Source organism: Salmo salar, chromosome 11 (assembly GCF_965601325.2).
Source record: "Salmo salar chromosome 11, fSalSal1, whole genome shotgun sequence".
NCBI classification, from domain to species: domain Eukaryota; kingdom Metazoa; phylum Chordata; class Actinopteri; order Salmoniformes; family Salmonidae; genus Salmo; species Salmo salar.
In genome coordinates this window covers 86,396,797-86,409,877 of record NC_138301.1, presented here as the reverse complement: position 1 = coordinate 86,409,877, position 13,081 = coordinate 86,396,797, and the positions used below count along the sequence as shown (strand labels likewise).

At 42.2% G+C, this 13,081-nt stretch overlaps 1 protein-coding gene across 1 annotated transcript; it reads right to left on the bottom strand.

Annotated features, from left to right (window-relative positions):
• Positions 1-3,606: 3,606 nt before the first annotated feature.
• On the bottom strand, positions 3,607-12,203 carry actr1b (actin related protein 1B). The gene is made up of 11 exons (XM_014128280.3): positions 11,931-12,203; positions 9,681-9,745; positions 9,498-9,573; positions 9,197-9,322; positions 8,926-9,050; positions 8,616-8,832; positions 8,409-8,501; positions 8,067-8,241; positions 7,840-7,901; positions 7,640-7,680; positions 3,607-5,700 (listed from the first exon to the last, which is right to left on the bottom strand). Exons 1-11 carry the CDS (start codon positions 11,976-11,978, stop codon positions 5,598-5,600), a joined length of 1,131 nt encoding a protein of 376 aa, XP_013983755.1. The 5' UTR covers positions 11,979-12,203; the 3' UTR covers positions 3,607-5,597.
• Positions 12,204-13,081: the final 878 nt, after the last annotated feature.

Sequence of the window (13,081 nt, the reverse complement as noted above, 5' to 3'; positions counted from 1 at the left end):
GGAGTAAATCCCTCTTGTCCGACTCATTAAAGAGAAATTCTTCGTCCAGTTCAAGGTGAGTAATCGCTGTTCTGATTTCCAGAAGCTCTTTTCAGTCATAAGAGATGGTAGCAGCAAAATTATGTACAAAATAAGTTGCAAAAAATGCGAAAAAACAAGCAAAATAGCATGATTGGTTAAGAGCCCATTAAACGGCAGCCATCCTCTCCGGCGCCATCTTAGTCAATGTAAATCATGTAATGGAGGATACCTAGTCAGTTGTACAACTGAATGCCTTCAACTGAAATGTGTCTTCCACATTTAACCCAACCCCTCTGAATCAGAGAGATGCGGGGGGCTGCCATAATCGACATCCACGTCTTCGGCGCCCGAGGAACAGTGGGTTAACTGCCTTGCGACATTAGCACAGTTAGCATTCCCATAGAGAAAACATGGATGGTTAGTTAGCTAGCGCATTAAGACTGTATCTAGTGTATCTATTTCCCTTTTCAATCAAAGAGTAATACTTGAAAGGACAATGTTGTTAGAGACAGAATACGATTAACAAAGGACCAAAACAATGGAAATATTGTTTATGTGGATAACTGTTGTGCCACATTTCGCTAGCTAGCTAACCATCAATGTTATCTTTATAGGAATGCTAACTGCGCTAACGTCTGCGTAATTTTGCTTATACAGAATAAAAACAAACGTTGAAATTCCTCAAGAGAGAATAAACATATCTTTCAGATTATGTGCATTTTATTTAATACTTTTGATACATTTAATTTATATTCAGGCATCTCCTCCCTGTTTGTCAATGTTGCAGAAGTTGAAAAATGATTGCAATAAATATGTCCGGGTCCTTGTTGTCAAGATACATAAGGTGAATACATTTAGTAGAATTTGAAGAATGTCTAATCTCCTTGTGTAGGAAAAGCATGAGATAATCAGCAACATTCAGTCCAGTTTATTGCCATCAGATAATAAAGTCTGATTGGTTCTTGAGGCTTGGCTCTGAACATTCTAGTTCCAAAGATCAGTAACAATGACAAAATCACCAACTCAACTGAGGATCAACTTTGATCCTAGATCACATTATATACTTTACTGTTACCTGCTGGCAATAAACTTTACTGCATGTTGGTGATTCTGATGCCAGCAACCCCTCCAGCTCACTCCTGCTAGATTAACCCCGTCAGCCCTGCCATTCAGACCAGCAAACCTCTGGTTACTGGCCCACCACTCTAATCTTGATGTTACCACCACCCCCTAGTGCCACTCCCTGTAGATAAGAGATGCGTGCGCACAGGAAAAGTATTAGCCTTTTTTTGTATTTAAAAAAAAAACATGAATGTATTGATATACAGTACGTTTTAGTAACTTGAAAAGTACTGCTCAAGTAACACGCATTGAACAATAAACACATGCATCACTCATCAATCCTTCACTGTAGAAACATACAGTATTTCTGTGCACTTGGATTGATTAAAACATATAAATATTGTGGGGTAAATACAGTGTAGTTCTCTCTCTGCAAATAGTAAACCTTCTCCAACACTGAGTAAAAGTCTCACTCATCTTTAGAGTTCTCTGACTCTCCCAGGTCCTCCAGCCTACCTGACACAACACCCCTAACAAGCCTATCCATTCTAAAAGTGTGCAGGGAAAGGTCACTAATCTACCTTGGTTTGGAATTTTGTTCTAAATTTCATCGAGACCTTTACAGGCGTCCCTCCCCCTCCTTCTCTAGACCCAGTAGACAGGACCAGACTCTGACCGGTATTCCCCATGTTCACCATGACACACACCACGGTACAGTGGACAGTAGATCTGATCTCGTTCTACACATGACTGTGATGGTGAATCCTATCAGATTGTGAAGAAGCCAACTTGATGACTTTCTCCTGACCCAGCCCAACATAACTCACTAAGTGGAGGTTCCTCCATGCTCTTTCTTCTCTTCAGTGGACGTTTGGGGTCACTTCTCCCACTGCAACATACCACAGGACACTGGTCAACATACTGACTCATCAGAGACCCATTTAAGATGGTTGTTAAATAATGTTGGATCTTATTTGGCATCAACATTAGACATCATCTAAGAATTTTCCTCAACAGAGAATAAACATATCTTTCAGATTATGTGCATTTTATTTAATATTTTTGATAAATGTAATTTCTCTTTAGGACATCTCCTCCCTGTTTGTCAATGTGCCGGAAGTTGAAAAACAATCGCAATAAATATGTCCTTGCCGGGATACATAAGGTGAACACATTCAGTAGATTTTGATGAATGTCTATTCACCTTCTCTAGCCCGGCAACAAGGGAAATAGCCTGTGTGGATAACGACCATTAGATACAGTCAAAATGCGCTAGCAAGCTAACCATGCCATCTCTATGGGAACGCTAACTGCAATAACGTTGGCATCGTCGTGCTTGCACTAGCTACAGGAAAACAAACGTACATTTTTTACAAATATTTTTCCTCAACGTAAACATATAGTAGCTACAATATATTAAGCCAACACCCAGTGACCTCGTCAAGAGATTTGGACCTCTTGGCATAACGGGTAAGGTGTTGGCTTCACAGTCACTAGATCTGGGCTTGAGTCCCAGTCAGGGCTACCTCCCTAATTCACTATATCTTTCAAATTCTGTGCACTTTTGTACATAGTTTTGACAAATGTAATTCACATTTACTGATGGTTTTACTTGTGTGTCAATGGGCCGGAAGTTGAAAGACAAACACACAATAATGCAACCTACTTCGAGAGCGTTTGGGGAGAGTATTGTTACCTGTAAGCAAGCAGATATACTTTGAGCCTTGAAAACACACTGATGTTCACAAGGCCTCTACTTCTTTATAGTATTAGTGTCATTGGTACAAAACAGCCAAATAAGTATTTACCCACCCAATATCCCTCCTGATCATCCATTATCTACGATGGACAGTCATGAATAATGATAATGTAAAACAAAATAGTTATCACTACCTTCAAAATCACTATCTGGCACGTTATCCAATTAAATGCTAGCGAGATGTAATATGCATCAGAGGGGTATGAGTGTTCATCACATGTATTACTAATGAGAAGCAAATGCTTTAGGACATCAAGCCAAGAGTGATTGTAATATGCATTATAACTAGTTCATATTCAGAATTAATATTGTCTATTAATCCTACCTACTATACATGAGAAAATAGAAGTGTGCTGTACAAGGAAACAGACTGGTTGTTATCGTTTAGATGTTCATAAACATGTACTGTAGCGTTCAGCACTTACAAAGCACTTACCTCCGACCAATAAACCCACTGCAGCCTCCTTCTGTTCTCCATGGATGACCTCCATAGATTACCTCTTATTAAGTGAGAAAAGATCCAGAGAGCACTCTGTTTATTTAATAGGACGCTTATAAATGTGGTATGACTTTGGAAAGCATTTATCTAGTGCTTACGAATGAATGCTTTATAAAGCCTTTTTATGTCTGTTTAATAAAACGGGACCAAAGTTACAAGTGTAACCGAACTGGGTCACAATGTCGAAAAGACTTCACAGCATCCTGTTGGTTATGGTTATAATTACGACTATAATTAATTATATATAAAACACAGACACCTCCAACAGCAGTCATTAACTTATTTTATTATACTGAATTTACAAAATGAAAAGTAAAAGCAAGACTTGAATAAACAGTATTGTACATTTTTATTCCTGTATTTAACGATCTTCTTTAGTTGTTGACTTTTTGAAAAGTGTTCCACTGTACACAAGGCTGATGAAGTTTAGAACCTTTTTAAAAACACCCAGAAGATAAAGTGGACTTTCCGGTGTCGGGGCACGGAAGGAAGGCGGACACAGGTTTGGACACAACCTCTTTACTGCCAATGAGATGCAGGGAACCCAGCTTAGCCATAATAACACCCAGACTTCTACTGGTACATGAGGGGGGAAATAGATGGTAGAAACTAACTGATAATACTCCGCCATCTTGTGCTTCTACATCCTTATTGTGAGAATGGTCTTACTACAGTCTATAGCAACTAAACATCTCTCAATGTTTCTATCCCATACATACACTTAAAACAACAGTTGCATATTTAACAGTTAATCCCCACCATGGTTTAAATGGAGCCTTTGGAGATGAAAAATTAAAATGTTTGTCGGAGGAGGATCGCAGTGGCCTTCCCTTGACCTCTAACACTGAGATCAGAGTTCACTCACGGTTTAAGATCAGATAAACAATCAAACAATCTGAAGGTTAACCAGTTGGGTGATAAATAAATCTGACCCTGCAACAGTGGTTAGGGGAGACTTAAGACCTCCTCAAAATGTAACCTGTCCAGGTACACAGCTCTCAGACCAGTCTCTCTGTTGAACACAGACCACTAATAACAGGAACACATCTGATGTCGGCCTAAATGTCAACTTTTTCCACAGACAGCACTTTGTCAGATAAATCTTTTATAAGGCATTCAAGTTTAGCGTTCATATCTTTAAACGGTCATTTAGAAATAGTAATGGTCACAATGTCTAAATCCCCATATTGGGTTTTGTACTGAGTGAGGAGGGTACATCTCATCACTCCTCTGTTGTCAAACCATTTCACAAACATCCTTTTTAGACAAAGAGGGGAAAAAAACACAGCTAACCGAATGGAGATACTTTATATTTTGCCACATCAACATAAGGAAGCGTTAAACATCGCTGCCGTCTAAACATGACCAGTAGTCATTGTTGTTAAACACCTGTAGGAGGGTTGGCGGAGAGAGAAGTTCCTTTAATGTTTTCCAATGAATTCCTTGGATGTTTTATGAGCCGATGTCAAACACAGTGGTATTCTTTACCCCAGACCCCACAGAGCAGCATAACCTATCCCAATACCCCTCAATACAAACTAATTCAACATATGGAAACTAAAACAACGGTGACTTCAACCATCGACGTCAACATGGTGATTTGTAACCGTGATGACCGAAATACTAAAAAATAACTTTAAAAAGCAAAAGTCAATCATCTCTTCGGTTTGGAATGAAATTCTTACAGTATCGAGAAGAACAAAAACATTCACCTTCATTGTCACTGAATGATATGATGCTAGGCATCGTACAGGGCAGGGTAGATAGGAAAGTAATATAAATACTTCAGGGTTGAGTAGAGTATAGCATTGCCCCCTTAAGAACAGAAAAACAGACAGTCCACAGTATTGACAGAAGCACACACAGCCCTGGGTGTGTGAAGGGTATCTTTGGGGTCGAGGGGTGTGTGTGTGGAGGGAGGAGGTGATGGGGTCACAGGTTTACCTGAAGGGGCATCCTGCTTTCTCCCTACACCCATGGGTGCGGTGGGTCGCAACAAAAGGCATGCTGAACTGAGGGAAGGTGTATATAGAAACTCCCCTGGCCAGAGGATTGGGGGGGGGGGGGGGGGGGGGGGGGGCAGACATTGGGCTGTATGGCGTGGTAATGGAGGGCAATATGGGGGTAGTTGGAATTATCTGTGGAAAATTGGTAATGTGGGGCGACTGAGGGCTGATACAGAAGCATTCGATGGTAGTGTGAGGAAAGGTTGGGGGGCAGATAGCTAAGGTTGAGAGCAGTTTAATGGCAGCGGTGTTAGAAGGTCTTCCTGTGGATGGCCCGTGCTCTGTCCTCCTCATACTCCTTCTTACTGACCCACATCTTCTTAAAGGTGTCCAACGACGCCAGGATGGAGCCACTACACAGAACACAAGAGAGATGAGAGGTGAGTGAGTGCTATCAGGTCGTAAGTCACAGCTGGCCTGGTACATGGTTTGCTGCCTCCAGCCATTAGGGATTCAGTTTCAATGACTCAATATTTTGTACAAAAACGGACAAACGTCGACACATTTAAACTAGCAAGGGCAATGATCACAAATGAGTCATAATGTGACTAATAGGCTAGGTTATCTATTTGTGTGGCCATTTATTTAGCGAGCTACAAACTCGGAGCCTAATGTTAGCTAGCTATCTTCTGGGACGATGTCATGTCATTGGACGGATGGGTGAGTGGCCGACTTTTTCGCCCCCGTGTCGTTTTTCTGTGGCTACAGCTTGAGATGCAGGTGTCATTTGGTTAGCTAGCAAGAAATGTGAATCACTTTGCTAGCTAGCTATGCTGAACTCGAACGACTGTTATCCACAGTTAGCATACGTCTTAGTTGTCAATCCAATGTATTTGGCATCGATCAAAATGGGCAGGGAGGCAGGCAAGTTCCCATTCAGTTATTCAAATGTGGGTTGGGACAAGCATGCATTGGCAGGCAAGCTGCAGAATGGCGAGCAGGCTACCATTCCCCATCGTTTATCAGTGCTATTTTGACGGCCATCTTCAAGCGGAAAAAGTTTGAGAGGGTTTATCTACTGTTCCCTCGTTAGATTTTAGCTCATCTCGCTCAAGCTAACATTAGTTGTTGATTTGTTGATGTGGATAGGAAACTGAGGGAGAGAGCGCCTAAATGCTCATGGTTGTTTGAGCAATAAGACTGTAAAGTTCCCAAATGTAAGAGGACTCCCGTGGTGTTTACATATTTGCAGAAATCCATCCAGGTGTATTTTGTGGCGTTTGGTGAATGCGTTCTAATGATCTAAAGTCACGCTGTTGTAACTGCCTGTAAACACACAGTCCAGTTCAAAGTGAATGATGGCAGGCTCGTGTGACAAATGGCTTATTTGCATATAGGCCTACTGTAGCTCTGATTGGCAATGGCGCACCGGTCTGTGTAGAGTCCGGTCCTGGACAACACATATTTTTTATTAGGTTTTATTTACTGCAGTGATCTATTGATTTTCCAAACGCACGGCCGCTTTTCCATTCTATATTGAATCTTCACAAATGCCTCACTCTACGTCATTCCCAAGCATTCTATGAAAGTATGAAAACGTGAAAATTAGTGGTCGCTTGTCAGACAACGTAAAAATATGAACAGATTTTAATACGATTTCATGTTTCTAAAACACTGTCAGTTCCACTTTAAAAACAGCCATGGTTTATGAAATTATATAAAACAACGCAGGAATTCATGGTAGAAAGGTGGCTCCAGTAAATTGGGCATAACCTTTGAATGGTTTAGGCTAGAGACATACGGTGTTTAGCGATGTAAAAGGCGCAAGCATGACCGCCACTGTGCTCTGTTTTTCCTCTATGGCACTCAGAGGCTGCGTGACAGTGGAGCCTAGTCAGACTGGTCTGTGCTCTTGGTTCTAAACAGGCGAAATGAAAAGACACTATGTATCCACTTCGCTCGAGCTGCTCCAATAATTACACAAATGTAACAGAAGACTTGTCAGTTTCTGCATACCCTGGCTCGCCGACGCGGCTAAATTAGATTTAAAGATGCACAGAAAGAGTGGACGGGGAGACGCAGGTGAGTAATGGTTGGCAGAGGATGCGGCTGGCTGATCACAGCGGAAACACGTGATTTTGAATGAAGCACTGATTCTGATCTGACATCATGCTATTCCCTTATTAGAATGCGTAGGGATGCATTCTGTGCTCAGTCAATGATTTCCATACTTTTTTTTCTCTTCCTTCGGATCTACACGGACAGCCTATTCTGAGATCAAAAAACGGCGAACACCGCCAATAAGCGACGAGTTTGCATCCCTGGTGTGTGTATGTTGTGGTGATCTCTTACCCAATCCACGTGGAGTACAATCTCTCCTGAGGGGCGGAGATCTGGACATGAAACAGAGCGAGGGAGACAGGAAGTCAGCAGGGGCTTGCTGACATGACAACATCCTGCCAACATATGCTAAAAACATCAGGCTTACATACTAACATGCTGAGTTCTGGCCAAGAAGAGTTCCCTGGGCATGAACTTATTAGCTACTATACCTTGATTTTCACGTCTTTGGGAGCGAGCTTCTTCACTTCGCTTAGTAGCCTGTCACCGAAGCCTACAGCAGAAAAGACTATGTTAGCTAACAGGGTGTGTGTGTTTGTGCAATGCTGAGCTAAGGAGCCTTAAACCACATGAGAAAACACCCACTTCCCATTCACAACACACTGGTATTAGTTGATGTTGAACAGTCAGTGTGTGTGCGTGTGTGTGTGCGCGTAACCTTTGAGCAGTGTGGATCCTCCAGACAGTACGATGTTGGAGAAGAGTGTGCGTCGGAGGTCCATGTCAGACTTCTGGATAGCGAAGGCCAGCACCTCATGGATGCCCTCGCTCTCATCTCCGATCAAGTCTGGCCTGAACAGCAGCTCTGGTGCTCGGAACCGGGCTGGACCAATCTGGACGGGGGGGGGGGGGGTGCAGAGGTCAAAAGTCAAAGTTAGGGTCAACTGGGTGTCAGAGATTAGGCTCAGGGTCATCATGGTGATTATGATGTTGTTGATGTTTGTAATCCTTCAAAATAAAACAAAAAGGTTGTGTGTGTGTGTGTGTGTTAAATACTAACATCCAGTGTGCTGCCGTCGGGGAGGGTGTACTGGGCCTTATCGGTCTCCAGAGTCTCATCCTTCTGGGGGTTCAGGGACAGGTAGCAGGCTCTCTGAGGACAGAAACACACATTATTGACACATTCCTATCGACAGCTATAGAGCCCTGCGTTTCTTTTCGTTTAGTGACACACGTGTGTGTCTGGGTCACACAGTCCGTCCCGTACCTCTTTGATGGTGCGAACCACCTCAAACTCTGCGGAGGTGTGAAAGTCGTAGCCCTCCTTGCGTAGCAGCAGTCGGAGGTAGCGGGACACGTCCCTGCCAGCGATGTCCACCCTCATGATGGAGTGGGGGATGGCAAAGCCCTCGTAGATGGGCACCGCGTGGGTCACCCCGTCGCCCGCATCTAACACCACCCCCGTGGTGCGCCCTGTCGCATAGCTGAGCAAGAGAGGGATGCGAGTAGAACATACACACAAAAGCGTGAGTGAGACACTACCACACACACACAAACACACAGTGAAACATACTCACAGACTGAGGACTGCCTGCATGGAGATAAAGAGGGCGGGGACGTTGAAGGTCTCAAAGAAAACCTCAGCCGCCTTCTCCCTGTTCTTACTGGGGTTCAGGGGAGCTTCAGTCAACAGGACAGGGTGCTGGAGGGAAGGAGAGAGAGAAGGACAGTTTAATAATCTGTGACTAAAGCCAGTGGCCGTGGCTACTGAAGGAAGCATGTGGTCGACTGTTCTGCAATGACCACCAAAACAAGGAATGAGGTTATGAAAGAGAGAGGAGAGCTCACCTCCTCTGAGAAGGTCTGCAGCTGTTCCTTGGAGTAGACGTACTGCCAGATCCTCTCCATGTCGTTCCAGTCCTTCACTATGCCGTGCTCCATGGGATACCTCACTGACAGCAACCCTCTGTGCTCCTGAGAGGGGAGGGGTAAGAGAAGGGTTAGATAGAGGCTTGTTGAGACAGGCCCATTCATAGTGTGTGTGTGTGTGTGTGTGTGTGTGTGTGTGTGTGTGTGTGTGTGTGTGTGTGTGTGTGTGTGTGTGTGTGTGTGTGTGCGCGAATGAGGAAGCCAATGGTGTGAAGCCTACCTCTGCTTTGGGTCCGATGAAGAGGTCCCCCTCCAGGGCTCCTGCCATCACGCGCACATGCTTGGGACGGCCCACACTGGAACACAACAGAGTCATGAACACAACACAAATCCCTTGGATGCTATCTGACTGAATATCAGCGGTGTGTTGTTGGTGTAGGATAAGTAAAAATGGAGGTCTTACTAGTTGGGGAAGCAATATTTGGGGATCTGGTCTCCAGCAAAGCCAGCTTTGACAACGCCTGAACCCTGGGGAGAAAAAGAACGATATAGGTAAATAGGAGTAGAAATTAAAACAGAGAGAAATGGGTCCATATTGAGCTAAAAACTGCTTGTGTTGTCTGCCCCCACCCAATGCAATTAACACTCCTCATATGTGTGTGTGTGTGTCTCACAAGACACCGCCTGAAGCTGAAGAAGGCATCATCCCTCTCTGGATGAGATATTACACTTTGCAGTCTTTGTCTGCTGGGTCATGGCAGCATCACAGTCCCTTCTTTATAATTCAACTTTTCATAAGGGTTTGAGTACCCTTCTAGTAAAACAGTATGCTACTTGTATTGCTTTAAAAACAGAGCCCATGACGGTCCTCGGGGCTAATCAGGGCAAGAGATGACACAGGTAAGCACCACGTCGACAACAACCTGCATGGTCGGGTACACTCATTCAGGATAAATAATCTAGCAAAGAAAATTGAAAATGCAATTTCAAGTAGGTATTTTTTGGATTGAAGTTTTTCATTTTTAGACTGGTATGCCCTAAGGCGCATGATCAGTGACTGATGGTGATAGTTAGCGCTTGCTAATGCTGCTAGCTAGCTAACTTCTCTGGCAATGCAGGGCTAGCATCAGGGTCGTTCCACTTCAAAAAGCATAAGAAAATGGATTGACACCCACCATCTCAGATTGCTCTTAAAATGTTGATGTAGCTATTAATAGATACGATTAGCATTTCCTAAAAATCCCCCCAAAATTGTCAAAATCCATCCACATACACCCCATCCCAATCCCATTCCAACAACCGGTAAACAGTATAAGTTATCTATGTTAGACAAGTAGTATGAAGCTGTGACTTGGAGTATTGCTTCTCCATACTATGTAATGTATTCCCTGTAAATCTGGTGATGTTTTTCCTCCTGTTTGGAGAATGTGTAATTGAAGTCGCTTGCAATATTTACCATTATACCAAGTTCACCACTAGATGTCGTTGTTTCTGCTATAACGCCACACTATCCATTTGGCTGGTGTCTTGTGTGTATTAAATATATCACAACATTTCCTTTGCAACTTTAGGTTGTAAACCAATCGATTTAACTCAATTCAAGCCAGTCCTCCATGAAAGCAATTCAGTTTGCCCATCTCTTAGCAACCTAATACTTCAACCCAACTCTCCTTGAATAGTCCAACAAGAGGCCGCTCTCTGAGACGGCTATCCATCCCTATTCAATTCCCATATGAATACTTTTTTGACAAGCCCAAAACGTTGATGGATAAATGGGCTAAAATAAAACAATACAAATGGTTTAAAATGTTGTGACAACCCTAATACAATAATGAATTGCATGGCAGTCTTATGTTTCCCTAAATAATTATCAGGAAACAGCTCTATATGTATATGATTAGTGACATTTACCAACAACAACAAAAAACACCAATTGCAAAACACTATACAGTGTGTGCTTGGGACTTTCACCATTGAAGACCATAACATTGAAACCATTAGAACTGCTCTAGTCGAATAGTTTGCTTGTTCACCAGGAATGGTCTAACAAAAATTGCCAATTTGGGTGCAATCAAATAGCTTAATTTCTCCAAGACAAAATTACATTTTATGAAAATAATGTTTCAGGAATGTCAATCATATCGGTTTCTAACTACTGAAAAAAATATCAGAACAATCGGAGATGGTGGGTGTTATGGCTTGCTGAAATGACATGGAACGACTCAGCATAGATGGCTAGCCGTTAGCAAGCCAAGGTGGGGTTCGTCTCCCGGCGAAATAATGTGTCTAGCCGGTGTTGCAGCTAGCTACCTAGTAGCTGATGCGACTATAATTTTATCATTATGTATCTTGTTATTCTTCCAGCACAGAAAATATGATGGAGATGTGAGATGTAGTTAGCGTTATACCGCGTTTAAATGAAAAAACCACGTAACGTAAGCTAGATAGCTAGCACTAGCAAGCTGGTTCTGTAGCACACAAGTTAGCTAGCAAGCTATGCAATGCAACAAAACTAAATTGACAAAGAGACATTCTACACGACATGCACATGGGAAGAGCTAGGTGCAACTGGAATATATTGATGAATAGCAAGCTGGTACACAGTATTCAATAATATCAGCTAACAAAGCTTCCAACACAATAAGCTAGCTAACCTTCCTGGCTAGTCATTTAGCGGGCAAGGCAGGGTGTGGATGAGTGACATCATACTTACATTATCGATCACAACCGGTTGGTTAGCTATAATGTCATACGACTCCATGACGAACTGATTGTTTAAGATATGTTTCAATAATTCCTTCAATAAAATGTGGCCTACTGGATATTTTAATCATGTAAATAACGCCCTGTCACTCTGGGCTCATACGACTCGCTGCCGATGCTTGCTTTGATCACAACCTAACCGTGTCTGGTTGTCTAAACGGACACTGGCAACAGCCAATCGCAATGCTGCCAGCTGGAGTTTACGTACTCACTGTCAAACCCTCTATTCAGGGTTGTCAGCGTGTGCACCGTTTTGGCTGGCTGGCTTTTCCATCATCTTCATGAATACATTTATCTTCAGCTAAATCAACTTTTCTCCCTTTACAAGATGACTAGATGAGCATTAGCGAAGTTATATTTGTGTGCATGTTTTTGAAATCATGGTTAATTAGAATTGGTAATTAGCTATTACTGAATATAAGTTATGTGTAGTGTATCTGTCATAAATTCCAGAACACCCAAAAATGTTTAGATAGGGTTTCTTTCCCTTTAAGAATAAAGTCTGTAATCAGAAGGACTGTTGTGTACTTTTGGCACAGAGGTATGGATTTTTGGCGGTCAGTAGGACAGTCAGACCTCTGAGAAGCAAGCAAGAAAAAGCAAGACCTAGAAAGAATAACGCGGTGACTTTGGCGATATCCCTTCAAAATAAAAGTATTGTAATGAAGATGGTACAAAATTATACAAATGGTAAAAATTCGTAATATTTTGTGAGGAAATGTTAGCACTTACAATTTTGTTTAACCAGTTAAATGAAACTAAATGTCATCGAAAATGTAATCTACATAATTGCCATAAGTAATTATCATGAGAGGGCAAAAAACAATAACTAGTAATGCTGCATACTCAAAGTAAAAATAGCTCAAATACACAATACAAATATAATATAAATATGAAACATTTTATATGATGTATTTCTATTCAACAAAACTGTATGAATAAGGCTTAAAATTACAGTTGAAGTCAGAAGTTTACATACACCTTAGCCAAATACATTTAAACTCAGTTTTTCACAAATCCTGACATTTAATCCTAGTAAAAAGTCCAGTTTTAGGTCAGTTAGGATCCCCACTTTATTTTAAGAATGTAAATGTCAGAATA